Raw genomic sequence first — 27,671 nt, forward strand, 5'->3', positions numbered from 1 at the left:
CTATCTCTATCACTGTACCTGTCTGTATTTCTGTGTCTGAATATAGAACTATAAGTGAAATTCAGTGGAGTTAGGGTTTTTTTTGCTAGAGATTTATTTTTATTAAATGAATTGTTTGCTAATGTTCATATGCTTAATAACGAAGATATTTTCTTCTTAAATTATTTTAAAAAATTGCATTTACTATGCCATGTAAAAGCCTTTAAGGGTTTTAGAAGTACAAATTGGGGTAATTTCATATTTAGTTAGGATAATTAGCCTGTCTTCTAATCCTCTTTTTTAAAACAATGGTTTTAGTTTTCTTTTATGTTTTTTATTGTAAACTCCTTTAGATTGTTGTTTGAATTTGAAAAGGCAGAATATATAGACATAGTAGGCTGAGTAAACTAATAGCCAAACCTCTCTGCTTTGTTTGGAGGTGCTTTTGTGTGTCTTTTCTCTGACCAGATGAGGCACGATTGGTATCTTTTTTTTTTTTTTTTTAAGATTTTATTTATTTATTCATGAGAGACACACAGAGAGAGGCAGAGACACAGGCAGAGGGAGAAGAAGGCTCTATGCAAGGAGCCTGACGTGGGACTCGATCCCGGTTCTCCAGGATCACACCCCGGGCCGAAGGTAGGCGCTAAACCGCTGAGCCACCCGGGCTGCCCATGATTGGTATCTTGTAAAAAGTGGCTGTTGACTTTCTATCTTGACAGTCAAGGTCCAATACCCACCACTATTTTCTAAATCATCTCAACATTCGGGGGGCTTTTGATATTATAGGGATGAATAAGAAGCATTCTGGAAGAGTAGCTTACCTTCTGTCTAATCTCTGGTAGCAGACCTCTATTTTGATATTCATTAGATGCATTATTCAGTCTGACTTTTTTTGTACCTGAACTGGAAGAGACATCCTTGTAATAAGGAGAAGAGCAAGAATGAGAAGCATAAAATGATTTATTTCAGGCAAGAAACAGTTGTTGAGTGTCTCTTGGGGGCCAGGTACTGTGTGTTAGATTTGAGAATTATATAGATGAATAAAAACTGGTCCCCTAAATGACTCTTCAATAAGAGAGAAACCGCATAAACAGAATTAGAATGCAATGTGCGGTGGTAGTCAGTATATGCAAGAAGCTGAGAATAGGTGTATGTTTAGGGACTACTTTCTGGAGATGAAAATGATTAAGTTGATCTGTAAAGGATGAATAAAATTTAGCCAGTTCAAATTAGGGGGAAAGGGTAGTTCATAGCTATGCTGGCCTTCCAGGATTGTTGGAAAATCAAGCTGGAATTCTATTTATTTCTATAGTATGTTTATATACCACAGTGTGTTAGGTCATGTTTAAGTATTAGTAAAAAAGGACTTTAAATTAGCAGTATTCCTAACTTAATAGTCCTTGCCTGTAAATAAACTTTTTGGGTAGGTTCTAGATTCTGTTACCCTCGGTTAAAACAATGTGCGAAATTGTTCACATAAATATGTAAATAAATGCAAAGTAATTTGGAACTTAATCTGAATGTGATGTTAACTGTTGATCTGGGGTCACTGTTCCAAAGCTTGTCTTGAAAACACACTCTTCCTAATGATAAAAAAGTTTATTTTGAATGGTGGTTCTTGGTCATCCTCCCAACCAAGCATACTCTAGGGGCAGGAAAGATTCCTTTCAAAAACAGTTGTGGAGGATAGATTTTTTTTTTTAATGAAGTTGTATAATTTGAAGGAGGGAAAAAAATGGTCAGATCATTTTGAGAGGTCTAAGAGTGAGGAAAGAGGCAACTTGAACCTGTCATGGACTATTTGAAAACTCTTAGGCTTTGTCAGAGGTGTGATCTGTCTATTCTAGGATTTTGTTATTTCTCAGTGACACCAGGGGACTAATTGTGAGAATGAGTAGAGGTTTTTCTTTATGACATTCTCTGTTTAGGGATATCTAACAAAACTTAAAAAAAAAAAACACCCTCATTACTTTATGATTTAAAAAAGGCATCTATCTCATCAGGATGCCTGGGTGGGACCCCTGGGTGGCTCAGCCTTTGAGCATCTGCCTTTGGCTTGGGGCATCATCCCGGAGTCCCAGGTTCGAGTCCCACATTGGGCTCCCTGCATGGAGCCTGCTTCTCCCTCTGCATATGTCTCCGTGTCTTTCATGAATAAATAAAATCTTAAAAAACAAAACAAAACAAAACATCATTTCTGACACCATCAAACAATAAAAAATAAAAACTTTAAAAAATTAAAAAAAAATAAAAAAGGCATCTATCTCATATATATCTCCTGCATAAAATGTTTGATTTTTGATGTAAAATGGCATTTTGCTTTCTTCTTTTTAAAAAGATTTTATTTATTCTTGAGAAAGAGAGAGAAAATGGGCACCAGCTGTAGGGGTGGGGTGGGGGGGCGGCAGAGGTAGAAGCAGACTCCTTGCTGAGCAGGGAAGACCTACTTGGAACTCCATCCCAGGAGCCTGTAATTATGACCTGAGCCAAAGGCAGACTCTTAACTCACTGAGCCACCCGAGCACCCAGCATTTTGTTTTTTACATACACTATTCCCTGCCCCCCCATGGATTGCTACCAGCATGAAGGGTTTTAAGTCATCTTTGCATTTAAAAACAAATCCCTGCCTTTACCATACCTTTACTTTATAGACTTGTGCTTAACTGATGAGTTTCACCCTTCCTTTTTCTGAATAATAGTAAATTGTATCTTTTTTTCCTGCTAGCCTTTTAGGGAGGCATAGTATTTGCCTTAAAAAATAAAAATCTAAGTGATTTTTATTGTTTAGATAAGCTAGGGACTCAGTTTTCAGGCTGTATGCAGACTGTATATCTTTAAATATACATAGGCTAGAAGCTAAGGCCAAAACTATTTTTCTAGGAGTTGTTAGAGTGTTAAAAAATGCTGCTTATCTTTGAGAGGCTTTGGTAACAAAACAATTGTTGAGTTTCTAGAATGGGACCTCAAGATTTTAAGTTCAAGTATCTATAAGAAACAATTTTGTTATAGTGTTGTATTTTTCTTTTCAAAGCACATTTTGAATAGTGACTTAGGGGTGTTTTAGGGTTCTCCAGTTATCCCCAAGCAAGTTTCTAGCCCATAAGGATGAATTTGTTTTTAGGTATCAGGGTAAAACTACGTGCTTAACTGACTTTTAAGACACGTGTTTTAGTTTTCCTTACTGAATGTACAAGTTAATATTACTCACTTGCCAAAGCCATCAGTTATTTTAGGGTGAGACTTAAGAAATCTTAGAAAATGTTTCAACAAATTTGAAAATAAAATTTTTATGATACACTACAGAAACATGATTTATATGTGAACTAATCTTTATTTTAATTTTATTTTAGGATGAGGCTGGTACATCTTCTTTAGTAAAAAACAATAAGTTGACTTCTAATGAAACAGTTGAAGTGCCTAAGGATGACAAAACCAAAACTGATTTGGGAAGAAAAAGAATAAATAAAAATGAACTTCAATTAGAAGAGCCACCAGCAAAAAAAGGTACTACTTCACTTGTCAGTAGAACTGCTGTAATGGGAAAAGTTGCAAATAGGAGGAAATTTACTTATTTAAGGAAAAAACCTGAGGAAATGTACATGTCACTGATTTTTTTTTTTTTAAAGATTTTATTTATTTATTTGAGAGAGAGAGAGAGAGAGAGATGCAGAGATGCAGGCAGAGGGAGAAGCAGGCTCCACGCAGGAAGCCTGATGTGGACCTTGATCCCGGGACTTCAGGATCAGGCCCTGGGCTAAAGGCAGACACTCAACCGCTGAGCCATCCCGGCATCCCCATGCCACTGATTTTTATCCTAACATGTTAATAGACAGCCTAGAAGATGTGTGTATGTATTTACAGCTGTCTTTTATTTTAATAAAATATTTTTAGATACTGTGTTTTTATCATGTCTTGCATGCCTATGATTCTTTTTAGTTCTGTGCTTATGGTAGTTAAAACATCACTTCTATTTTTGTAATTATAATACCTTTTTATGCCAGAATCTCCTCATACTTATTCCTTCTATAAAAGGACATTTGACAGTAAGACTTTGAGCTGAACATTATAAAAGATATATATGCTCAAGTTATTGTATTTACTATGAAATTACCAAAAAAGTAGGTGAATGCTTACTGTATGGTACATGTCCTTATCTATGTGGAAGAATAGATCAGCTTTTATGTTCTCTCTAAGCTATTATTTCTTTTAGAAAACTTGTATAACGATACAGCGAGTAAGAACTTTCTAAGAGAAGGTTTAGGAACATTAGCTTTAGAAACTTAAGTAGCTGCTTCACCCTGAGAAAAATGGGTAAGTTAAGTCTTAACTTTTGTCATTAGTAAAGTAGAATAAGTACTACCTGCCTCCTGAGGTCAAGTATGAAAACACCTGGGTAGTACACCAACATAATAAACCATCATAGAACTTCAGTAAAATGAATGTTTTCAAAAGTACATACCTTAGATGATAGTATAACATTAGATAGGTTCTAGAGTGCTTGTGTGAGCTAATAAATCGAGATTAATACGCATATGCCTTCTGTTATCTGTTGAAGGAGGGGTCCCTTTGCTGCTGGGAGGACAACCTTGTTATGATTTTTTCGCAACACTGTTCCTCTCTGCCTTTCACTTTGGTCAGTACCAAAGAGTGGCTGACAATGTAGGATCAGTAGGTCACTAGGAAATAGAAGTGGCCAGTAACAAGTGAAACACGCAATGGGACTAATTCTAAATGTAGCCTATTCTTAAAGAACCATATTTAAGAACTATAGTTGTTAGCTATAAATAATTTTGATGTGGGTAGATTTAAGTAAGTTTAGGTAACACAAAATATTTTTTTCTCCTTAAATTCACAACCACTATTTCTCAATTATTTGTGTTATTAGAGACTACCAGGATTACATAAGGTATCCTATGAATATCATAGCTATAACCACTCTCCTCCCTTTTGCCTCCTACTAAAAAATCCCTAGAATAAAATAAGTGACTCCAGTAACCAGTAGGATAAGATCAGGGGGTTGATAGTTTCTTAGGATGCTTGTTCTCTTCTTAAAAGGGAATGCAAAGCCATTTCCCTATGAATTTGCTTGTTTGAGGTCATTGAATCTGTACTTTGGGAAAGCTAGTCATGTAAACAGTTTGAGAAATAAAGTTTTCAATAGCAATAAAAAAGACAAACCAGAGACATGGTATAGTCCACTTGTGATTTTTCAGCTAAAGCTGTAATTATTGTAACAAGATATAAGCAGTGTAAATATAGGTTGAATGTAGTATAAATATTGAATTACAGTGTTAATTGCATTCTTTTTTTGTTGTTTATGTTTAGTTTTTATCAGTTAACAGTAGATCCTTAAGAGTTTGCCCATCTCTATTGCTGGACTAATATTTTAATTTCTCCCTGTCAAGGCTGTCCTGAATATGTTCTATAAATCTTTTGATATAGAACATTTAAAACTTTCTGAAAGAATAGTATGAATATCTGAAAAAAATCAGGTACAAAACTAAATTTTTTTAAAAATTTAAATTCAATTTGCCAATTTGTTTATAACACCCAGTGCTCATCCCATCAAGTGCCCTCCTCAGTGCCCGACACCCAGTTGCTCCAACCCCCTGCCCATCTCCCCTTCCGTAACCCTTTGTTTCCCAGAGTTAGGAGTCTCTCATGGTTTGTCTCCTTTTCTGATTTTTCCCACTCAGTTCCCCTCCTTTCCCTTATAATCCCTTTTACCTTGTAATCCCTCCTTTCCTTTATAATCCCTTTCACTATTTCTTATATTCCATATGTAAGTGAAACCATATGATGATTGCCCTTCTCCGATTGACTTACTTCACTCAGCATAATACCCTCTAGTCCCATCCATGTTGAAGGGTACAAAACTAATTAGTTTGGTTTGCCTTATTATGTAATCATCCTAGTTCTTAAACTATATAGTAAAATTAAAAGAAGAACATTTCTTGATCACAAAAGTTTTATTGAGCTTTCTGTACTCACTTCAGGGTTTAGGGACTATATCCATATGGTATGACTCAAATCTCTTGACTTAGGATAGATAGGATCTATCTTTGTGAGTTCTGAATTTTTGATTGTTGTCATTTTAAATTTGCTTAGATCCTATCTCTTTCCTGATGAAGGTTTCAGACAATTTTATAGCTTGTTTTTTTAAAGAGCAAGAGGATTCTTTTTTAAAGAAACATTTCTAAGTTATGAAAAAAAATCCATCCTCATTTAGTTTTCTTAATTAGTCATTTCCACTGATGAAGTCATATGTATAAAAATAACATCATAAGTAGAGAATTCTATTAAATGGAAAGTTCAGAACAGACATCTGAACCAGTAGAAAAGATGGGGTCATTCCACTGTGGGATGACTTGCTGCAACTTTGTAAGATGTTAGGAGATGGGGCTCCTGGATGGAGTTGATTGGGTGTCTGTCTGCAGCTGGGGTTGTAATCTCAGGGTTCTGGGATCAAGCCCTGCATCTAGCTCCCTGCTCAGTGGGGAGTCTGCTTCTCCCTCTGTTCCCCACCCTCACTCCCCTACTCATGTTCTCTTTCTCTCAAATAAATAAATGGAATCTTAAAAAAAGAAGATGTTAGGAGACAATCTGATGGAAGAATAATGGTTGAAGATTATTAAAAAAATCCTTAAGAGTAAGTGGACAAGTGTTATAAAAATAGGGTAAATCTTTAAGATTCAAGAGCAGCTGGAATCCTTAGACTAAATTACAAATCCTGAGGCAGTAAATTAGGAAAATGTAACTACAAACATAAAAGCTTTAAAAATACACTCATCAGCTTTGAAGAAAGTGGGGCTCTACAACAAAGGGAAGGGCATATTTTTCCCCATACCCTTTGAGGCAGAGGAGACAATATAAGTTATACATAATAAAACCTTACTGAGCTTTTAAAATAGTCTGTATTAAAGAAAAGAGATCTTAGAATTGCATAAGGGGATTGTAAAATTATAGCTGTATAGGAGCATTTAGACAGTTGTGTGAAGGAAATGATTATGGATTGTATTTGAAAAAGTAAGATTTACTAATAAAGTTTGTTTTTGCTTATATACTATGGAAATTGAGATAGGTGATGTTTCTGTTTTATATTCGAGGAAGTGGTCATAAGGTTAAGGAGTTTGACAGTTATACAGCTAGTGAAGGGTAAGGCTGCATGAGAGTTCCCAGAATTTCAACCATTTACCCCCTAATTTTAGCTGTGAAAATATAATGTACTCAGTTTTCAAGTCATTCATTTAGTAGATCTGTACTATAATTGTGCTTTAAAATTATCTTTGGGATTTGGAATATCTGTGCCTTGGGGTGTCTCATCTAATTTCCTTTCCTCTGTCCCATTTTTTTTTTTAAAGATTTTATTTAATCATGAAAGACAGAGAGGCAGAGACATACATAGGCAGAGGGAGAAGCAGGCTCCCTGTGGGGAGCCCGATCTGGGACTCAATCCCAGCTCCCTGGGATCAGGCCTAAGCCAAAGGCAGATGCTCAACTACTGAGCCACCCAGGTGTCCCACCCCTCTGTCTCATATTATAATGATAAAGATTTGTAGTAAAAAAATTGAAAGAATATTGGAAGTTATTAAAAGAAAATAGAAACAACTGGTAATGCTTTTTCTGCATTAATTGAAGGAACTGTAGTTTTTACATAAATGGGCTTATATGGGTTTATATAGGTGTGTATTTTGTAACCTGTTTTTTCATTTTTTTTTTTAAGATTTTATTTATTTAATCATGAGAAACAAAGAGAGGCTGAGACATAGGCAGAGGGAGAAGCAGGCTCCTCATGAGGAGCCTGATGTGGGACTTGATCCCCTGACCTTGGATTGTGCCCTGAGCCAAAGGCAGATGCTCAACCACTGAGCCACCCAGGTGTCCCTGTTTTTTGTTTTTTTTTTCTCATTCTGTGGCTTATTTTTGTTTTACATTAAAAGTTTGCTTTCATATTTTTGGTATGTTTTAATATTGGCTTAAAATGGTAACTTTTGGTTTTAGATGTTTGACAGATTAATAATAATTTTATTTTTATAAACAATTTTCTTATTTTTAAAGGACCTCTACATGTTAGTCCAGCTATCACTGAAGATGAAAAGAAAAGCGAAGAAATGCCAAAGAACATTTCAGAAGATGAAGACATTAGAATTTTACAAGAAAATAATAAAGAGCTGAAAACATGTTTACTTACTGCTAAAAATGAACTTAAAAATGAAAAGGAAGAAAAAGCAGAATTAAATAAAAAGATTATTAGCTTACAGCAGGAACTTTCTTTTTCTGAAAAAAAAAGTTTTACTTTAAGTATAGAGGTCCAGCAAATTCAGTCGAATTATGATAATGCAATTTCTGAATTACATGTGCAGAGAGGTATAAATCAAGAACAGGAGGAAAAGATTGTGAAATTGTCAAAGGAGATAGAAACTGCGAGGAGAAACATCACAAACAATGTTTCACAAATACAATTAATGCAAGCAAAAATAGATGAACTACGAAGGCTTGATTCAGTTTCTCAGATCTCAAACATAGATTTACTCAATTTCAGGGATCTGTCAAGTGGTTCCCAAGAGGATAAACACCTTTTAGATAATGATAATTTGGTAAGTAAGCAGGTTAAAGAATATGGTACTCAAGAACTCCGTAGGAAAAGTTCTTTTCACTCTAGTATTGAAGCCATTTGGGAGGAATGTAAGGAAATTGTAAAGGGCTCTTCCAAAAAAAGTCACCAGATCCAGGAACTGGAACAACAAATTGAAAAATTACAGGCAGAATTAAAAGGTTGTATGGATGAAAACAATAGACTAAAAATAGAGGAGAGGGAGAATAAAAATAAAGGTGACCTACTAAAGGAAAAAGAAAATCTTATACAGCAGTTGAAACAAGAATTGCAAGAAAAAAACACTTCTCTTGATGTTCAAGTACAACACGTAGTTGAAGGGAAGAGAGCACTTTCAGAACTTACACAAGATATTACTTGCTATAAGGTGAAAATAAAGGAACTTGAAGCAATCTTAGAAACTCACAAAGATGAATGTAGTCATTCAGCCAAGTTGGAACAAGAAATTTTGGAAAAGGAATCTATCATCTTAAAGCTAGAAAGAAATCTGAAAGATTTTCAAGCAAATCTTCAGGATTCTATCAAAAACACCAAAGATTTAAGTGAAAGGGAAGTCAAATTGAAAGAAGAAATCTCACAATTAACAAGTAATTTGCAAGATGCAAAGCATTCACTTAAGTTAAAAGAAGAAGAAAAGGAAACCAGCTGGCATACAGCAGAGAAGTAAGATAAATGTTATTAAAATGTTTAAAAATGTGCAAAGTGTGTATTTTATTGATTTTCCTCTAGCTTTTAAATAATTTAAGTCTATATAAATTAATTTAGTAAAATATAGCATGTTTGAAGAGTAAAGATCTTATTTCAACTAAACCCTTGGAACCAAAAGTTATATGCAAAAATCTGTTTATAAAATCACATGAAATCCTCTCCAAAGGACTCATTCGTTAATAAGATATTTCAAGTTTGTGAAAATATAGAATTTTTTAGATTGTTACTAGCTCACATGTATGATCCTATATGATTTGTAGTGTGTCATTATAGAAAAATGATTTGTTCTTTAGGTTGAAAGAGAAGCTATCTGCAAGCTCTGCTCTTATACAGAATCTAAAAGCAGATCTTCAGAGGAAGGAAGAAGATTATGCTGAGCTGAAAGAGAAACTCGCTGATGCCAAAAAACAGATTGAGCAAGTACAGAAAGAGGTAGGTTTATTTAAAAGTTGCATGGCCAGTTTAAATAACAAATATTGTTTTCATTATATAGCACATTTTTATTTTATTTTTTTTAAAGATTTATTTATTTATTTATTCATGACACACACACACACACACACACACAGAGAAAGAGAGAGAGAGGCAGAGACACAGACACAGGCAGAGGGAGAAGTAGGCTCCATGCAGGGAGCCCGATGCAGGACTCGATCCCAGGTCTCCAGGATCACGCCCTGGGCCGAAGGCGGTACTAAATCTCTGAGCCACCCAGGCATCCCGTCCCTATATAGCACAATTTTTAGACACTGATTTTAGAATTAAACAACATTTATCAACTCCATAAATTTTTTAAAAATGATGAGAATGCCGTGTTTCACAAAAGAAAATTTAGCCAGCTTAAACAAAGTGAGGAATGTCCAACATTAAGAAAAATATGTGGGAGAGGTTGGTGGAGGTATGAGTAAAATAGGTGATGGATTAAGAGTACACTTATCATGATGGGCACTGAGTAATGTATAGAAATGTTGAATCACTGAAACTATTGTAACACTTTATGTTAACTACTGGAATTAAAATAAAAAACTTTATAAATTTCAAAAAAAGAAATATACCTCATGTAGGATTAGAATCCTTTTTTTTCCTTTTAAGGACTTCTAAGTTGAATTCCCCCCAAAAAGTAAAAAGCAAACTTTGTTTGCAGAAAATATTCATGAGAGTATGCTGTATAGTTGTAACAGTTTTTATCTACTTTAATTTTAAAATAGATTTGAAACACAATCACTGATTCCAAATGCAAAATATACAAAAGTATATACAATGAGAAAAAAACTCCGCCCTAACCCTCCCAGCCATCAAGTTTCTCTTCAAGTCATCAAATGACACAGGTTGCTTTCTTTTTACTTCTTCCTCTTTGTGTGATTTTTTCTCTTCTTGTGAAAAAATGAAAACATCCTGTAAACACTGCTGTGAATCTTAGTTATTTTTTTTACTTAATAGTGTGTCTTAGCTGTCATATCAGGGTAATAATAGTTAAATGAGCTATTTTGTGACTACAAAATTATATTTACCATTAGTTAATTGGTCCTGTATTGTTGGACAGTTCAGATAATTTCATCATCTGATTGAGCTTATGTAGCAAAATCATTTGAACATTTATAAGTCATTCCATGAGTAGAATTTATGGGTCACTGGTTTGTACATTGTAATTTTGATATTTATTATGCACTTTATGCCAGATCATAAGCTGGAAGTAACATATGAGAATAAGAGAGTACTTTTTCCACTCTATCCACAAAATAGTATTTTGTCATACTTTCTGATATTCCTTTTTTTTAAAAGATGTTATTTATTTATTTATTTATTCATTCATTCATTCATTCATGAGAGACACAGAGAGAGAGGCAGAGAAATAGGCAGCGGGAGAAGCAGGCTCTGTGCAGGGAGCTGGGTGTGGGACTTGATCCTGGTACTCCAGGATCACACCCTGAGCCAAAAGGCAGATGCTTAACAACTGAGCTACCCAGGTGTCCCACTTTTTGATATTTCTAATTTGACAGGTGAAGAGCACATATCTCACTATAATTCTGATTTGCATTTTTCTAATTATGAGTGAGGATCTTTTTGTTTAAAAGCCATTTGTATTTTTCTGTGAGCTCTGTATTCATATCTTTGGCTTTTTAAATTTGGGTTATTGATTTTTGTTTTGTTTTTAAATTAGTTTGGCTTTATAAGAGCTTATTACATATTCAAGAAATTCGCCTTTTTAAGGATTTGAATTGCAGACCTTTTCACTCAGTAAGGTTCTTTTTTGTTTAGAGCAAATTTTTATTTTCAAGAGTTTAAATTTATTAATTTTTTACTATGATTTCTTTTTATTCTTTTTTTCTCTGATTTTTTTTTAATAAAATAATTTTTATTGGTGTTTAATTTACCAACATACAGAATAACACCCAGTGCTCATCCCGTCAAGTGTCCCCCCTTAGTGCCCGTCACCCACTCACCACCACCCCCCGCCGTCCTCCCCTTCCACCACCCCTAGTTCGTTTCCCAGAGTTAGGAGTCTTTATGTTCTGTCTCCCTTTCTGATATTTCCCACACATTTCTTCTCCCTTCCCTTATATTCCCTTTCACTATTATTTATATTCCCCAAATGAATGAGAACATACACTGTTTGTCCTTCTCCGATTGACTTACTTCACTCAGCATAATACCCTCCAGTTCCATACACGTCGAAGCAAATGGTGGGTATTTGTCATTTCTAATGGCTGAGGAATATTCCATTGTATACATAGACCACATCTTCTTTATCCATTCATCTTTCGATGGACACCGAGGCTCCTTCCACAGTTTGGCTATTGTGGACATTGCTGCTAGAAACATCGGGGTGCAGGTGTCCCGGCGTTTCATTGCATCTGAATCATTGGGGGTAAATCCCCAACAGTGCAATTGCTGGGTCGTAGGGCAGGTCTATTTTTAACTCTTTGAGGAACCTCCACACAGTTTTCCAGAGTGGCTGCACCAGTTCACATTCCCACCAACAGTGCAGGAGGGTTCCCTTTTCTCCGCATCCTCTCCAACATTTGTTGTTTCCTGCCTTGTTAATTTTCCCCATTCTCACTGGTGTGAGGTGGTATCTCGTCATGGTTTTGATTTGTATTTCCCTGATGGCAAGTGATGCAGAGCATTTCTCTGGCCATGTCTATGTCTTCCTCTGTGAGATTTCTGTTCATGTCTTTTGCCCATTTCATGATTGGATTGTTTGTTTCTTTGGTGTTGAGTTTAAGAAGTTCTTTATAGATCTTGGAAACTAGCCCTTTATCTGATATGTCATTTGCAAATATCTTCTCCCATTCTGTAGGTTGTCTTTTAGTTTTGTTGACTGTATCCTTTGCTGTGCAAAAGCTTCTTATCTTGATGAAGTCCCAAAGTTCATTTTTGCTTTTGTTTCTTTTGCCTTCGTGGATGTATCTTGCAAGAAGTTACTGTGGCCAAGTTCAAAAAGGGTGTTGCCTGTGTTCTCCTCTAGGATTTGGATGGAATCTTGTCTCACGTTTAGATCTTTCATCCATTTTGAGTTTATCTTTGTGTATGGTGAAAGAGAGTGGTATAGTTTCATTCTTCTGCACATGGATGTCCAATTTTCCCAGCACCATTTATTGAAGAGACTGTTTCTTCCAATGGATAGTCTTTCCTCCTTTATCGAATATTAGTTGACCATAAAGTTGAGGGTCCACTTCTGGGTTCTCTATTCTGTTCCATTGATCTATGTGTATGTTTTTGTGCCAGTACCACACTGTCTTGATGACCACAGCTTTGTAGCACAACCTGAAATCGGGCATTGTGATGCCCCCAGATATGGTTTTCTTTTTTAAAATTCCCCTGGCTATTTGGGGTCTTTTCTGATTCCACACAAATCTTAAAATAATTTGTTCTAACTCTCCGAAGAAAGTCCATGGTATTTTGATAGGGATTGCATTAAACGTGTAAATTCCTCTGGGTAACATTGACATTTTCACAATATTAATTCTTCCAATCCATGAGCATGGAATATTTTTCCATCTCTTTGTGTCTTCCTCAATTTCTTTCAGAAGTGTTCTGTAGTTTTTAGGGTATAGATCCTTTACCTCTTTGGTGAGGTTTATTCCTAGGTATCTTATGCTTTTGGGTGCAATTGTAAATGGGATTGACTCCTTAATTTCTCTTTCTTCAGTCTCATTGTTAGTGTATAGAAATGCCATTGATTTCTGGGCATTGATTTTGTATCCTGCCATGCTACCAAATTGCTGTATGAGTTCTAGCAATCTTGGGGTGGAGGCTTTTGGGTTTTCTACGTAGAGTATCATGTCATTGGTGAAGAGGGAGAGTTTGACTTCTTCTTTGCCAATTTGAATGCCTTTAATGTCTTTTTGTTGTCTGATTGCTGAGGCGAGGACTTCCAATACTATGTTGAATAGCAGTGGTGAGAGTGGACATCCCTGTCTTGTTCCTGATCTTAGGGGAAAGTCTCCCAGTGCTTCCCCATTGAGAATGGTATTTGCTGTGGGCTTTTCGTAGATGGCTTTTAAGATGTCGAGGAAAGTTCCCTCTATCCCTACACTCTGAAGAGTTTTGATCAGGAATGGATGCTGTATTTTGTCAAATGCTTTCTCTGCATCTAATGAGAGGATCATGTGGTTCTTGGTTTTTCTCTTGCTGATATGATGAATCACATTGATTGTTTTACGAGTGTTGAACCAGCCTTGTGTCCCGGGGATAAATCCTACTTGGTCGTGGTGAATAATTTTCTTAATGTGCTGTTGGATCCTATTGGCTAGTATCTTGTTGAGAATTTTTGCATCCATGTTCATCAGGGATATTGGTCTGTAATTCTCCTTTTTGGTGGGGTCTTTGTCTGGTTTTGGAATTAAGGTGATGCTGGCCTCATAGAACGAATTTGGAAGTACTCCATCTCGTTCTATCTTTCCAAACAGCTTTAGTAGAATAGGTATGATTTCTTCTTTAAACGTTTGATAGAATTCCCCTGGGAAGCCATTTGGCCCTGGACTCTTGTGTCTTGGGAGGTTTTTGATGACTGCTTCAATTTCCTCCCTGGTTATTGGCCTGTTCAGGTTTTCTATTTCTTCCTGTTCCAGTTTTGGTAGTTTGTGGCTTTCCAGGAATGCGTCCATTTCTTCTAGATTGCCTAATTTATTGGCGTATAGCTGTTCATAATATGTTTTTAAGATCGTTTTATTTCCTTGGTGTTGGTAGTGATCTCTCCTTTCTCATTCATGATTTTATTAATTTGAGTCTCCTCTCTGTTCTTTTTAATAAGGTTGGCTAATGGTTTATCTATCTTATTAATTCTTTCAAAGAACCAACTCCTGGTTCTGTTGATCTGTTCCACAGTTCTTCTGGTCTCGATTTTGTTGAGTTCTGCTCGAATTTTAATTAACTCTCTTCTTCTGCTGGGTGTGGGGTCAATCTGCTGTTTTTTCTCTAGCTCCTTTATGTGTAAGGTTAGCTTTTGTATTTGAGTTCTTTCCAGTTTTTGAATGGATGCTTTATTGTGATGTATTTCCCCCTTAGGACTGCTTTTGCTGCATCCCAAAGATTTTGAACAGTTGTATCTTCATTCTCATTAGTTTCCATGAATCTTTTTAATTCTTCCTTAATTTCCTGGTTGACCCTTTCATCTTTTAGCAGGATGGTCCTTCACCTCCACGTGTTTGAGGTCCTTCCAAACTTCTTGTTGTGATTTAGTTCTAATTTCAAGGCATTATGGTCTGAGAATATGCAGGGGAGGATCTCAATCTTTTGGTATCGGTTCAGACCCGATTTGTGACCCAGTATGTGGTCTATTCTGGAGAAAGTTCCATGTGCACTTGAGAAGAATGTGTATTCAGTTGAGTTTGGATGTAAAGTTCTGTAGATATCTGTGAAATCCATCTGGTCCACTGTATCATTTAAAGCTCTTGTTTCTTTGGAGATGTTGTGCTTAGAAGACCTATCAAGGGTAGAAGTGCTAGATTGAAGTCACCAAGTATAAGTGTATTATTATCTAATTATTTCTTCACTTTGGTTATTAATTGATTGATATATTTGGCAGCTCCCACATTCGGGGCATATATATTCAGGATTGTTAAGTCCTCTTGTTGGATAGATCCTTTAAGTATGAGATAGTGTCCCTCTTCATCTCTCACTACAGTCTTCGGGGTAAATTTTAGTTTATCTGATATAAGGATGGCTACCCCTGCTTTCTTTTGAGGACCATTCGAATGGTAAATGGTTCTCCAACCTTTTATTTTCAGGTTGTAGGTGTCCTTCTGTCTAAAATGAGTCTCTTGTAGACAGCAAATAGATGGGTCCTGCTTTTTTATCCAATCTGAAACCCTGCGCCTTTTGATGGGGTCATTAAGCCTTTACTATGATTTCTTGATTTTGTGTTGTACTTAGACTTTTTCTAAAAGCTGGAACAGTTTTAAAGAATTATTTTTTATTATTGCCCTGAGTTAATTAAAAAGGAATACTTAGGGCAGCTCAGGTGGCTCAGCGGTTTAGCGCTGCCTTCAGCCCAGGGTGTGATCCTGGAGCCTCGGGATCGAGTTCTATGTCAGGCTCCCTGCATCGAGCCTTCTTCTCCCTCTGCCTGTTTCTCTGCCTCTCTCTCTCTCTCTCTCTCTCTCTGTGTCTCTGATGAATAAATAAATAAAATCTTAAAAAAATAGTAAAAAGAATACTTAAATGTGTAAGGTCTGAAGAAATTGATACAGCAAATGCTTGTGGACCCCATCCCTACTAGGGTTTCCTACCTCCATAGAAGTTATTACATTGAATATTTTGTGTTTATCTTTCTCTAACCTAAAAATATAAAGTCATATCTATTTTTTATTTCTAAACAGTAAATTGTATTTTTCTGAGAGTATTTGTCACATACTCCTGAGATTGATTTATGTATAGTTGTAAAATCACTTTCACTTCTGTATAATACACCCCTGTGTGACATTCTGCGATTTATTTATCTATTTGCCTGTTGACCATTTGGCTTTTTTTCCTTTCTTTGCTCTTAGAAACAACATTCCTTTCTTATACATGCTTGTGGGTATACTTGTGCAAGAGTTTATATTCCAGGAGGTGGAATTGCTTCATCAGAGGATGTGAAGGGGTATCTCCTTGTCATTTGAAATTGAATTCCTCTGATTACTAATGAAATACAGCACCTATTCATATTTTTATTGGCTATTTATTCTGGTTTCCACCCCTCGAAATAGTTTGTTCATATTTTAATTGTGCTGTCCCTTTTTAAAAATTTTTTATTAGTGTGTAGGGCATCTTTATTCTTGATTTGTTTCTTTGTCAGTTAAATTGTTACAAATATCTTCTGGTTTCTGTGTTGTCTTTGGATGATTGAAGCTTTCTATTTTCATAGGTTTATTTTTTACTGTTCTTTTGAAAACCAGACCAATTCATTCTTTAAGTGTACTCAAAGGCCAGCATCTGTCAGTGCTCTACTTACTTCTGTGATTCTTATTTTCAGTTTTTGCCTCTATAATTTTTACTGTTTTTGCTAGTTCTTCAGTGCATTTAAAAGGATTAAATATTTTTTTCATCCAGTATTTTGTTTTTAAGATTTAAGAGAGAGCGATAGAGCACCAATGCGATAGGGCACACGTGTGAGGGGAGAGAGAGAGGGAGAAACAGACTCCCTGCTGAGGGGAGCCCAAAGCCCTGCCTGGGCTCCATTCCAGGACCCTGAGATCATGACCTGAGTTGATGGCAGATGCTTAGCCCTTGACCCACCAGGTGCCCCAGCAGCAATCTGTTTTTCAATAGAAGGTTCATTAGTTTATTCTAACCTACTTGAAATTGAAGTTCTGGAACAATTTCTCATTTAACATAAAATGTCAACAATAAGATAGCATTAATATAAATTAAAAATGAATGAAAAAGTTAGAATGGGTATGAACTTTTCTGATTAAATAAGGAGTATTTTGTGACTATTAGGCCTATATACTATAGAAAAGGAAGAGGAAAGAAGCTCTTGTTGTAGGTCTAGTACCCCTCTGCATTTTTTTGTGAGTAGAGGTTCTTTTTTTTGCCTGCCAGCACTGTGGTGGAAGCTTTGGCCTGAGTTTTGTTGCTTCATTTATAGTGATTTGTAGAGATGTACAAATTGTATTTGTAATTTTTTTTATCATTGCAATTTATAAAGTTCTTAGATTAATCATCACTAAAAAAAAAAAAAGATTAATCATCACTATGTTTATCAGGATTCTGATTTAAGTATAGGTTAAGAACTAAGCTTTTATGATATGGGAATGTGCTTGTGTTATAATGTTAATAGAAGGTGGACCCAATGTTATATACCATTGATACTTGAACAAGATGGTTTGAACTGTGCAGGTCCACTTCTTTTCTATAGCTCACTTTATTGTAATAGTATATTATATAACACATTTTGCATACAAAATATGTTAAATCAACTTCAATTATATTATTGATAAAGCATCTGGTCAACAGTAGGCAATTAGTTCGGTTTTGGGGGAGTCAAAGGTAATTAATGGATTTTCGACTGCACAGGGGATCTACACCCCTAACCTCCACATTGTTCAAGAGTAAAGTGTATGTAGTAAGATTAAAACTTTGTGAACGGTTTGTATTAAAATACAGACAGCAAGGAGATATATAAAATATTGTTATATATTTTGATTTACCTAAGTAAATCAAAATATATAACACAGGTAACTTTTTAAAAGCTGTACTTGTTGCATTTATTGATTTCTTACAATGAATCTGTATTCATTATAATAAGGGAAATGTAACAAAGTTTTCAGTCAATGGAGGGAAAATACAAACAATACCATCATAGGTAAAATGCAAAAACCTATGTTGTTTCTTATAATTATATACAGAAAGTTTCCAAGTCATGTGACAAATAGACTAGATTAGATTAGAAATGTAAGACAGTAAAGATGACCTAAACTCTAATTAGTTCTAGGAAAATTCTTAGTCAAATTAGTAAATTCAAAGCAATGTAGCATAATTTGGAAAAGCACTTGTTTGTCACTTAGAAGATTCAGATTATTTACTTTCTATGCATGTGACTTCCTGGTTTAAGTACTATTTCTGAGCACCTTGATTATCAGTAAGCATTTCAAGCATGGTGTAATTGACTTTGAGACACATAGAACCAGTTACTTAAATAATAGTTCTTTTTTCCAATTAAATAATAGCTCCTTTTTCTAATTAAAGACTTTTTATTGTATATGTTATTTGGAAATATTTTTTAACAAATGAAGATATAAATGAAGTCCTTCTTCCCAATCATTTCTTTCTCCTTTTTAAATATAGCCACTCTTGACAGCATTCTTTTAGATCACTAAAACACACTTTTTAAAAGTTTTAAAAAGATTTTATTTATTTGAGAAAGAGAGAAAGTGAGAGAGCATGAATGAGGGGAGGGGCAGAGGGAGAGTGAGAAGCAGATTTCCTGCTGAGAAGGGAGCCTGATGCTGGGCTAGACCCCAGGACCCTGGGATCATGACCTGGGCTAAAGGCAGTTGCTTAACTAACTGAGCCTCCCAGGCGCCCTAAAACACACTTTTAGATCAAGAAAACGTACAAGTATGTATAGTAATTATTTAGATACATGTGTTACATTGTATTTAACATTGTATATTAGGTACATATGTATCTAATTAGATACATATATTATGTTGTATTTAATAATATATGTATGTATCTAAGTTTTTATAAATGGGGTCATCTATATATAAATTGCTTTTTAATTCTTTTTGAGATTTCTTTCGTGCCACTGTTTATAGGGGCATCTCTTTTTAAGTTATGTTTTAATGTATAGATCACCACTGTTACTCTAATGATGGCTATAAAGAGTGTTTTCTCTTTTTCAAAATAATGTGTAATGTCAGTGCTAGGACTGCTAACAACAACAGTAATAATAGCTTATTCTGGTTCATTAATGCTGAGTTACATATAACATCTCATTGAATTCTCAAATATTAGGGGTAGTCATTGTTTTAACTTAAAATTTCTGGATAAGGAAACATGTATTGAGAGATATAACCTGTCCAAGTTCACTTTAGCTAGTAAATGGTAGAGCCAGGATGGAAACTTAAGGTGGTCTTTATTTATTATAGGCTAACAGTTTATAGCTGTAAAATTGGTAAGATTGGTGTTTATTACTACAAGTCCCACATTTTTAATTTATTTTAAAAAAGATTTTATTTATTTGTTCATGACAGACATAGAGACAGAGACATAGGCAAAGGGAGAAGCAGGCTCCATACAGGGAGCCTGATGTGAGACTTGAACCCAGGACCCCGGCATCATGCGTTGGGCCAAAGGCAGATGCTAAACCACTGAGACACCCAGGTGTCTCAAGTTCCACATTTTTAAACAAAATAAGATAAAAATAAATATTTTTATTGTATGATTATAAAGGAAATGTATATTTATTATAGTAAATTTGGAACATTTAGAAAACCTAAAAAGGAATGTAAAAATTCCCTGAAACCAAATCACTCAGAGCTACTGTTAGTATGTATTTTTCCATGGTTTTTATAAAGGAGAAATTTTTAAGCTTATTTCATTTTATGAAATCTCTGGGATTGGTATAATGGAGATTGGCTTAAAGATGTTCATAAATTATCTTTTTTTTTTTCTTTTGGTGAAGATTTACATGCTAGTTCATAGTGGTTTTGATTTCTTTAGCAAGTTTTTAGAACTAGGTTACCAGTAATGTCAAAAAATCAATTGACCTTCACGTGCGTGGATAACTTTTGATCTTTTAACTGTTCCATTTTCATCCTCTGTGGGCCATTATTAGCTCTTAAAGTATTTCTTGTATTACTGGATCACATTACTCAATAACCCTTGGAAATCTGAGCCAGTATTTTCCTCTTAGACTATCTCTATTGATTTTTCTGTGAAATTGATTTTGCTATTGCAAAGTGCTGTGTTGATTCTTTTTTGAGAGCACTTACAGAGTTTTAGATTCTTAAAATATTATGAGAAGAAAGTAATCTTTTCATATGCATTCTTCTTTAGTATATTAAAATTTTTTCTGATACTTTGAATCCATGTCATATAGTACGTTAGAATCTATAACCTTTCCAATGGGTTTTAAAGGCTATGAATCACTGAACCACTGACCATGAATTTTAAACAACAAAAAACAGTATTTTAAAAAATATTTTGTTTTATGAACATTACTTTTAGGTATCTGTAATGCGTGATGAGGAGAAATTACTGAGGATTAAAGTTCATGAACTGGAGAAAAAGAAAAACCAGTGTTCTCAGGAAATAGATATCAAACAGCGAACCATTCAGCAACTCAAGGTAACAGTTTTGTTTTTGAAAACACTTTAAGTAGATTCTGTTGGTTTATTTTAGTGTATAGTTAAATGTTATCAGGTTTTTTTTTAAGATTTTATTTATTTGTTTTAGAGAGAGAGTGCAAATGGGAGAGGGGGTAAAGGGAGAGGGAGAGAGAGAATCTCAAATAGATTCCCCATTGAGCATGGAGCCCTATGCTGGGCTCCGTTTCATGGTCCTGAGGTCATGACCTAAGTGATAATCGAGAGTCAGACACTTAACCAGCTGAGCCACCCAGGCACCCCAGTGTATCAGTTCATTATTACAAAATCTCTTTTGACAATTTCTGGAATTTTTTTTTTTTTTTAAAGTACTGTTTAAACTTTTTTTTTTTTTTTTTAATTTTTATTTTATTTATGATAGTCATACAGAGAGAGAGAGAGAGGCAGAGACACAGGCAGAGGGAGAAGCAGGCTCCATGCACCGGGAGCCTGACGTGGGATTCGATCCTGGGTCTCCAGGATCGTGCCCTGGGCCAAAGGCAGGCGCCAAACCGCTGTGCCACCCAGGGATCCCCAATTTCTGGAATTTAAATACTAATTATTAGGGTACCTGGGTGGGTCAGTCAGTCTGCCTTTGGCTTTGGTCATGATCCCTGGGATCGAGCCCTACATTGGGGGCCCCTGCTCAGTGAGGAGTCTGCTTCTCCCACTGCCCCTCCTCCTGCTTGTGCTTCCTCTTTCTTTCTCTCTCTCTCTCAAATAAATAAATAAAATCTTTTAAAAAATTAAAGTTGTAGTGATTTGCTTTTAATGAATAGAGTATAGAAAGAAAAAATTAGTGTCTCTACAGTAGAGAAACCTGGCAGACCCCACCTTAACCAGGTGTTCAAGAATACCATCACCAGTAGTAAGTCATGTTGATACCATGTACTTTACTGATTTGATGTTACTAGAAGGGCACATCTCTTATCTCTTTCCTGAAATCTATATCCTTAGTCTAATTATGAGACAACATCAGACAAATCCAGACTTGAAGATATTGTACAAAATATCCAACCAGTAAAAAGTGTCAAGGTCATAAAAGAAAAGGACTACCAAGGACTTCTCATAGATTGGAGGAGACTAAGGGGACAAGATTACTAAATGCAGTCCTGTGTCCTCTATGGGATCCTAGAAGAGTGAAAAAGGAGATCACTGGAAACTGGTGAAATCAAAATACAGTCTGTAGTGTTGTTAATATTATTATACCAGTGCTAGTTTCCTTTTTTCATACAAAGATGATTTTTTCCATATTTTAAATAATAGAACATGGAGATTTAACTCATTTTTCAGTCCAGTGTTTCTTGATTTTTAAATAAATGTACCGTGGTAATAGTTAACATTAGGGGAAGCTAACTAGAGCTTATTCAGAAAATGTCTGCTGTCTTTGCAATTCTTCTGTAAATTTCAAATTATTTCAAAATAAAAAGTAAAAAAGTGAAGTTAAAGTCTTATAAATTATTTTTCAAAAGGACACCTAAAAAAGCAAAATCTCTTTGTAAGTGGTTATATTTTGCTTGACATTAAATAAATGGATTGGGCTACAATTAATGGATTATTGTATTTGCATGTTGGATTTTAAATGAAGCAAACTAATGAGTATTCAGGTACAAACACATTTTAATTTTTAACTGAATCTAAATAAAGTAGTCTGTACTTAATACGTTTCAGAGATTTCCAGGTTCTGTAATGATTCATTCCAATTCAATCAGCACATATAGAGATAGTGCTGATATTAAGTGAGATAGGCAGTAAAGGTTGGATTACCTGATAGGTTAAAACTGGAATTGGAGGATTTCCAGTGCCCGTAATATACTCTTGCCTCTTGTGGCTCCTGTTATTTTTTCAAATTTCCCAGCTACTTTCTACATAGAGGAGATGGAGGACGCTATTTTTCCTGCCCTTTGAGTTTATTGATAGAGAGCCTCCATTTCCTCATTTTTGCTTTTTTGTGTTGTGTAAGAGAACATGGTAGCTTAAAACATTGGGTAAATAAAATGGGCAGTAACTTTGAGGTAGATTAAAGGTATCAAGTTTTGTTTTTCACCCTGCCCTTTTGTCCAAGGCAAAGGAAACTTGGAAGCATGAGATGAGTAGTCAGCTTTGTAGGAGACAAGAGTTCAGACCCAACATTGGATCCTGTTTTCAAGTCCCACTATTAAATATTGCTGTGCATTTTAGTTACATTTGCATTTAATTCATGTTCTTCCATTTTGCAGGAGCAGTTAAGTAATCAGAATGTGGAAGAAGCTATACAGCAGTATGAGAGAGTGTGTAAAGGTCAGGAACAAACCTCTATTTCCAGTACTAAAATAACTGCAAAATAGGTAGTTGCAGTAATAACTGAGTTAACATTTTCCTTTGAAAATTGTAAAGTAAGGTCAACATAAGATGTAACTTTATCAAAAGAGAAAAGCAAAAAAACAAAAAAAACAAAACAAAACAAAAAAACATTGATTCTAATGAGTGACTCGTCAACATAAGGTTTATTCTTAGAAAAATAAAACATTCAGTTAAAGGAATACTGATTTTAAGTCATGCCCAATATTTTGTGAAAAATAAAAATGGTTATATTGGTCACAATGAATGGACTAGATTTCTAGACAAAATTGTGTAAGAATGTATATGTCCAGTAAAACATCTTTAAAATTAAAGTATTTATTTATTTATTTATTTATTTATTTATTTATTATAGCTATTTTCATTTATTTATTTATGATAGTCACACAGAGAGAGAGAGAGAGAGAGAGAGAGGCAGAGACACAGGCAGAGGGAGAAGCAGGCTCCATGCACCGGGAGCCCAACATGGGACTCGATCCTGGGTCTCCAGGATCATGCCCTGGGCCAAAGGCAGGCACTAAACCGCTGTGCCACCCAGGGATCCCAAAATTAAAGTATTTTTAAAAAGTGTTTAAAAACCATTAAATACTTTAGATTCAAATCTTATGTGTTGAATTATACCTTTCTTACTCAAATTTTGATTTTTAAATTCAAAATATAAAATTACCTTTTTTTTTAAACTTTTTTTTTTTTTTTAATTTTTATTTATTTATGATAGTCAGAGAGAGAGAGAGGCGGAGACATAGGCAGAGGGAGAAGCAGGCTCCATGCACCAGGAGCCCGATATGGGATTCGATCCCGGGTCTCCAGGATCGCGCCCTGGGCCAAAGGCAGGCGCTAAACCGCTGCGCCACCCAGGGATCCCTAAAATTACCTTTGTAGATGATACATACATCTTTCTTTTCATAGTACATTTGTCTCCTCTTCCTCGCTCACCCCTTAATCTCTTGGTTGTGTGAGTAAGTAGAGCTGGAATTTGAATCTAGGTCTATTTCACTCTTAAGTTTCAGATTCTCGTCACTAATTTGTACTGTTTGCACTTGGCCAACTAAAAAGAAAGAGGTAGGACAACCAGGTTATTGCTTGTTTAGATGACTTGGACATTTGTGGGATTTACTTGGATCAATAACTTGAGTGTGTATGTGTGTGTGTGTGTGTGTGTCTCTGCACACTGTCCTATTTTCTCTTGCCTTTCTCTTAGGCTTTTGTCCCTTAACATTTTCTATTTCCATAATCTTTTTAGGGGTTTTCTTTACTTTTGGTGCTTTGTCATTGTTGGCAAATGTGAACAGATCTTAGTGGTTCTGAAAATGCATGCCCTTGGACCAAGATAAAGTTTCTATCGTATTTTAATTTTTCCTCTCTGGGCCAGATATCGAGAACTTTGACTACTTTAATTTGGCTTCTATCTTCTCCATGCTCTTGAAACTTGCTCTCAAGTCATTTGTAACCTGCATATTTTAAAATCTATTAACTTTTTGCAATCCCTCTTTTCCTTTGTTATATTATTTTAACATAGCTGTCCACCCTCTTCCTTTTTCTCATTTTCACTTTTTATGCAGCGTTTATTGTGTGTGAATATATTTTTTCCTAAATAAAATGGTAATGTATAGCTTCCGCCTCTTTGAAACTTGTCTCAACTCTTGTGATCTGTTCTGTACCAGTTATTGCCTATCTCTTTCAGCTACTTTGGCAACTTTCCTGATTAAGGCATTATTTTCTTTTCTTTTCTTTTTTTTTTTTTCTTTATTTTTCTTGCTGGAAAGTCCATTTGCTTCTGTGATTTCAGTTATGCATGAGACACAACAAACAAGTGCATTTTCAGTTCTGCCTCTATTTTTCTGTTTAAACACTGAATACCATTTACTTAGATATCTTAGTTTAAAATCTTTTTTAATGGAGATATAATACATAATAATTATCTTTTAAAAGTGTACAGTTTAGTGCATTTTAGTATATTCACAAGGTTGTACAATCACTATCACTAATTCCAGAACATTTTCATCACCCCAGAAAGAAACCTTGTACCCATTTAGCTATCACTCCTCAAGTCCCTGTCAACTACTGATCTGCTTTCTGTTTCTGGATTTGCCTTTTGCAGGCATTTCGTCTAAGTGGGTACATATAATATATGGCTTTTTGTGCCTAACTTCTTTCATTTAGCATTATGTTTTCAAGTTTCATCCATACTGTAGCATATATTAATACTTAATTCCTTTTCATGGCTGAAGAATACTTCATTATAATGAATGTAGTACATTTTATTTGTGTTATCAGTTGATGAATATTTGGATTACTTGTCCTTGTTGACTTTTATGACTATTTGTGTATAAATTTTGGGGTGAACATATGTTTTCAGTTCTCTTGGGGATCCAGGAGTGGAACTACTGGGTTCTATGATAGCTCTGTGTTTAACTTTTTGAAGAACATTTTCCCCCAGTGGCTATACTGAAGGCTCTGGTGTCTCTGCACATTGCCAACCCTTGTTATTTTTCATTTAAAAAAATTATAGCTATCTTATATTAGCTTCCTAGGGTTGCTGTAGCAAAGTACCATGAACTCCGTGCTTAAAACAATGGAAGTTCTCGCACAGTCCTAAAAGCTAGAAATCCAAAATAAAGGTATTGACAGGGCAGGCTATGCTTCCTTTGAAGATTCTGGGGAAGAATCTTTCCTTGTCTCTTCTAATTTCTAGTGGTTGATGGCAGTCCTTTGTATTCCTTGGCTTATGGCAGCGTGACTCCAGTCTGTCTTTGTTTTAAACATGGCCATCTTTCTTTTGGATGTGTGTATATTGCTGTCTTCTCCTTGTGTCTCTGTCCAAATTTCCCTCTTCTTACAAGGAGACCAGTTGTATTAGATTTAGGGTCCACTATAAGTGACCTTATTCTTAATTTGATTGTATCTGCAAGTACCCTATTTCCAAATAAGATCATATTCATAGTGGATGGGCATGAATTTTGGGGGGCTACTTTTTAGCCTAACATACTTCTGGGTATAAAGCAATATGTCATTGTGGCTTTGATTTGCATTTCTCTAATGACTAATGATATTGAGCATATTGTGCTGTAGTCCATTTATGTATCTTCTTTGAGAATTGAAGTCCTTTGCCCATGTTTCAGTTGGGTTATTTCTCTTTTTATTACGGAGTTGTAAGAGTTCTTTATATATTCTGGATATGTGACTTAGCAGATAGATTTGCAAATGTTTTATCCCATTTTGTGGGTGGTTTTTCACTTCCTTGGTTTGTCCTTTGATGCATAAAAGTTTTTAATTTTCACGAAGTCCAATTTATCTGTTTCATTTGATTGTATTTTAGGTGTAATGTCTAAAAACCATTGCTGAAGCCAAAGTCATTTAGGTTTTCTTCTAAGAGTTTTATAATTTTAGCTCTTATATTTAGATCTTTGATTCCTTTTGAATTAATCTACTTGCATATAATTTTGTATATTTTGTGAGGTAGGTGTCTAAATTATTTTGCATATGGAGAAGCAGTTGTCTAGTACCATTTTTTGAAAAAACTGTGCTTTCTCCTATTACATTGATTGTTTTTGCACTTTTGTTGAAAATCAGTTGACCATAAATGTAAAGGTTTATTTCTGAACTTTCAATGCCAGTAACACACTATATTGATACTGTAATTTTATAGTAAGTTCTGAAATTGGAAAGTTTGGTTTTTCCCACTTTTGTTTTTTTGCAAGATTGTTTTGGCTACTTTGGGTTCATTGCATTTCCACGTAAATTTTAGGATCAGCTTGTCATTCTCTGCAAAAAAGCCAGCTGGAATTTTAATGGAGATTGTCTTAAATCTGAGAATCTGCTTGGGGAAATTGCTAGCCAAACAATATTAACCACGGAATATCTTCATTTAGCTAAACCTTCTATAATTCCTTTCACTGTATACAATTTGTACCTCTTTTGTTTATTTCTGAGTATTTAAGTCTTTATGACACTGTTAAAAATGGAATTGTTTCCTTAATACCATTTTTTTGGATTGTTAGTTGCTATTATATAGAAATACATAGATTTAATTATATTTATCTTATATCTTGTAAACTTGCTGAACTAATTTATGAACTCTAATAAGATTTTCTTTCTCCCTTTTTTCTTATATATAAAGTATCCTGTTATTTGCAAATAAAGATAGTTTTACTTCTTCCTTTCTATTCTTTTTTAATTTTTTAAAGATTGATTGATTGATTGATTTATGACACACAGAGAGAGAGGCAGAGACATAGGCAGAGGAAGAAGTAGGCTCCCCACAAGGAGCCTGCTGTGGGACTCAATCCTGGATCCTGGGATCAGGACCTGAGCCTAAGACAGATGCTCAACTGTTGAGCCATCCAGGTGTCCCTCTGTTTGCGTTTTATTTCTTGTTCTTATCTAAATGCTCTGGCTAAAACCTCCAGAATACTGTTAAGTAGAAGTGGTGAGACTGGACATTTTTAATGTCTTATTTCTGATCTTGGGAAAGTTTTCATTCTTTCACCATTATGTGTATTAAGTGTGGGGTTTTTATAGATGCTTCTTATCAGGTTGAGGAAGGTCCTTCCCTTCTGTTCCTAGTCTGTTGAATGTTTTTATCATTAAAATGTGTTGTATTCCAGTGTGTTATACTCTAGCCATTGAGACAGTCATGTGGTTTTGTTCTTTATTAATAAGGTGCATACGATTGATTTTTGTATGTTGAACTAAACTTGCATTTCAGGGACGAATCCCACTTAGTCATGGTG

At 35.1% G+C, this 27,671-nt stretch overlaps 1 protein-coding gene across 6 annotated transcripts in view; it reads left to right on the plus strand.

Annotated features, from left to right (window-relative positions):
* Positions 1–27,671, plus strand: part of KIF20B (kinesin family member 20B) — an 80,626-nt gene that overhangs the window by 28,549 nt on the left and 24,406 nt on the right. For all 6 annotated transcript variants that reach the window (XM_025466482.3, XM_049103517.1, XM_049103518.1 and 3 more), the window contains 5 exons: positions 3,333–3,486; positions 8,041–9,259; positions 9,598–9,736; positions 20,462–20,581; positions 22,818–22,878. In XM_025466482.3, coding sequence (XP_025322267.3) covers positions 3,333–3,486; positions 8,041–9,259; positions 9,598–9,736; positions 20,462–20,581; positions 22,818–22,878 — 1,693 coding nt within the window. The remainder of the gene's footprint in view (positions 1–3,332; positions 3,487–8,040; positions 9,260–9,597; positions 9,737–20,461; positions 20,582–22,817; positions 22,879–27,671) is intronic.

The sequence above is a fragment of the Canis lupus genome, chromosome 28, assembly GCF_003254725.2.
Source record: "Canis lupus dingo isolate Sandy chromosome 28, ASM325472v2, whole genome shotgun sequence".
NCBI lineage: Eukaryota > Metazoa > Chordata > Mammalia > Carnivora > Canidae > Canis > Canis lupus.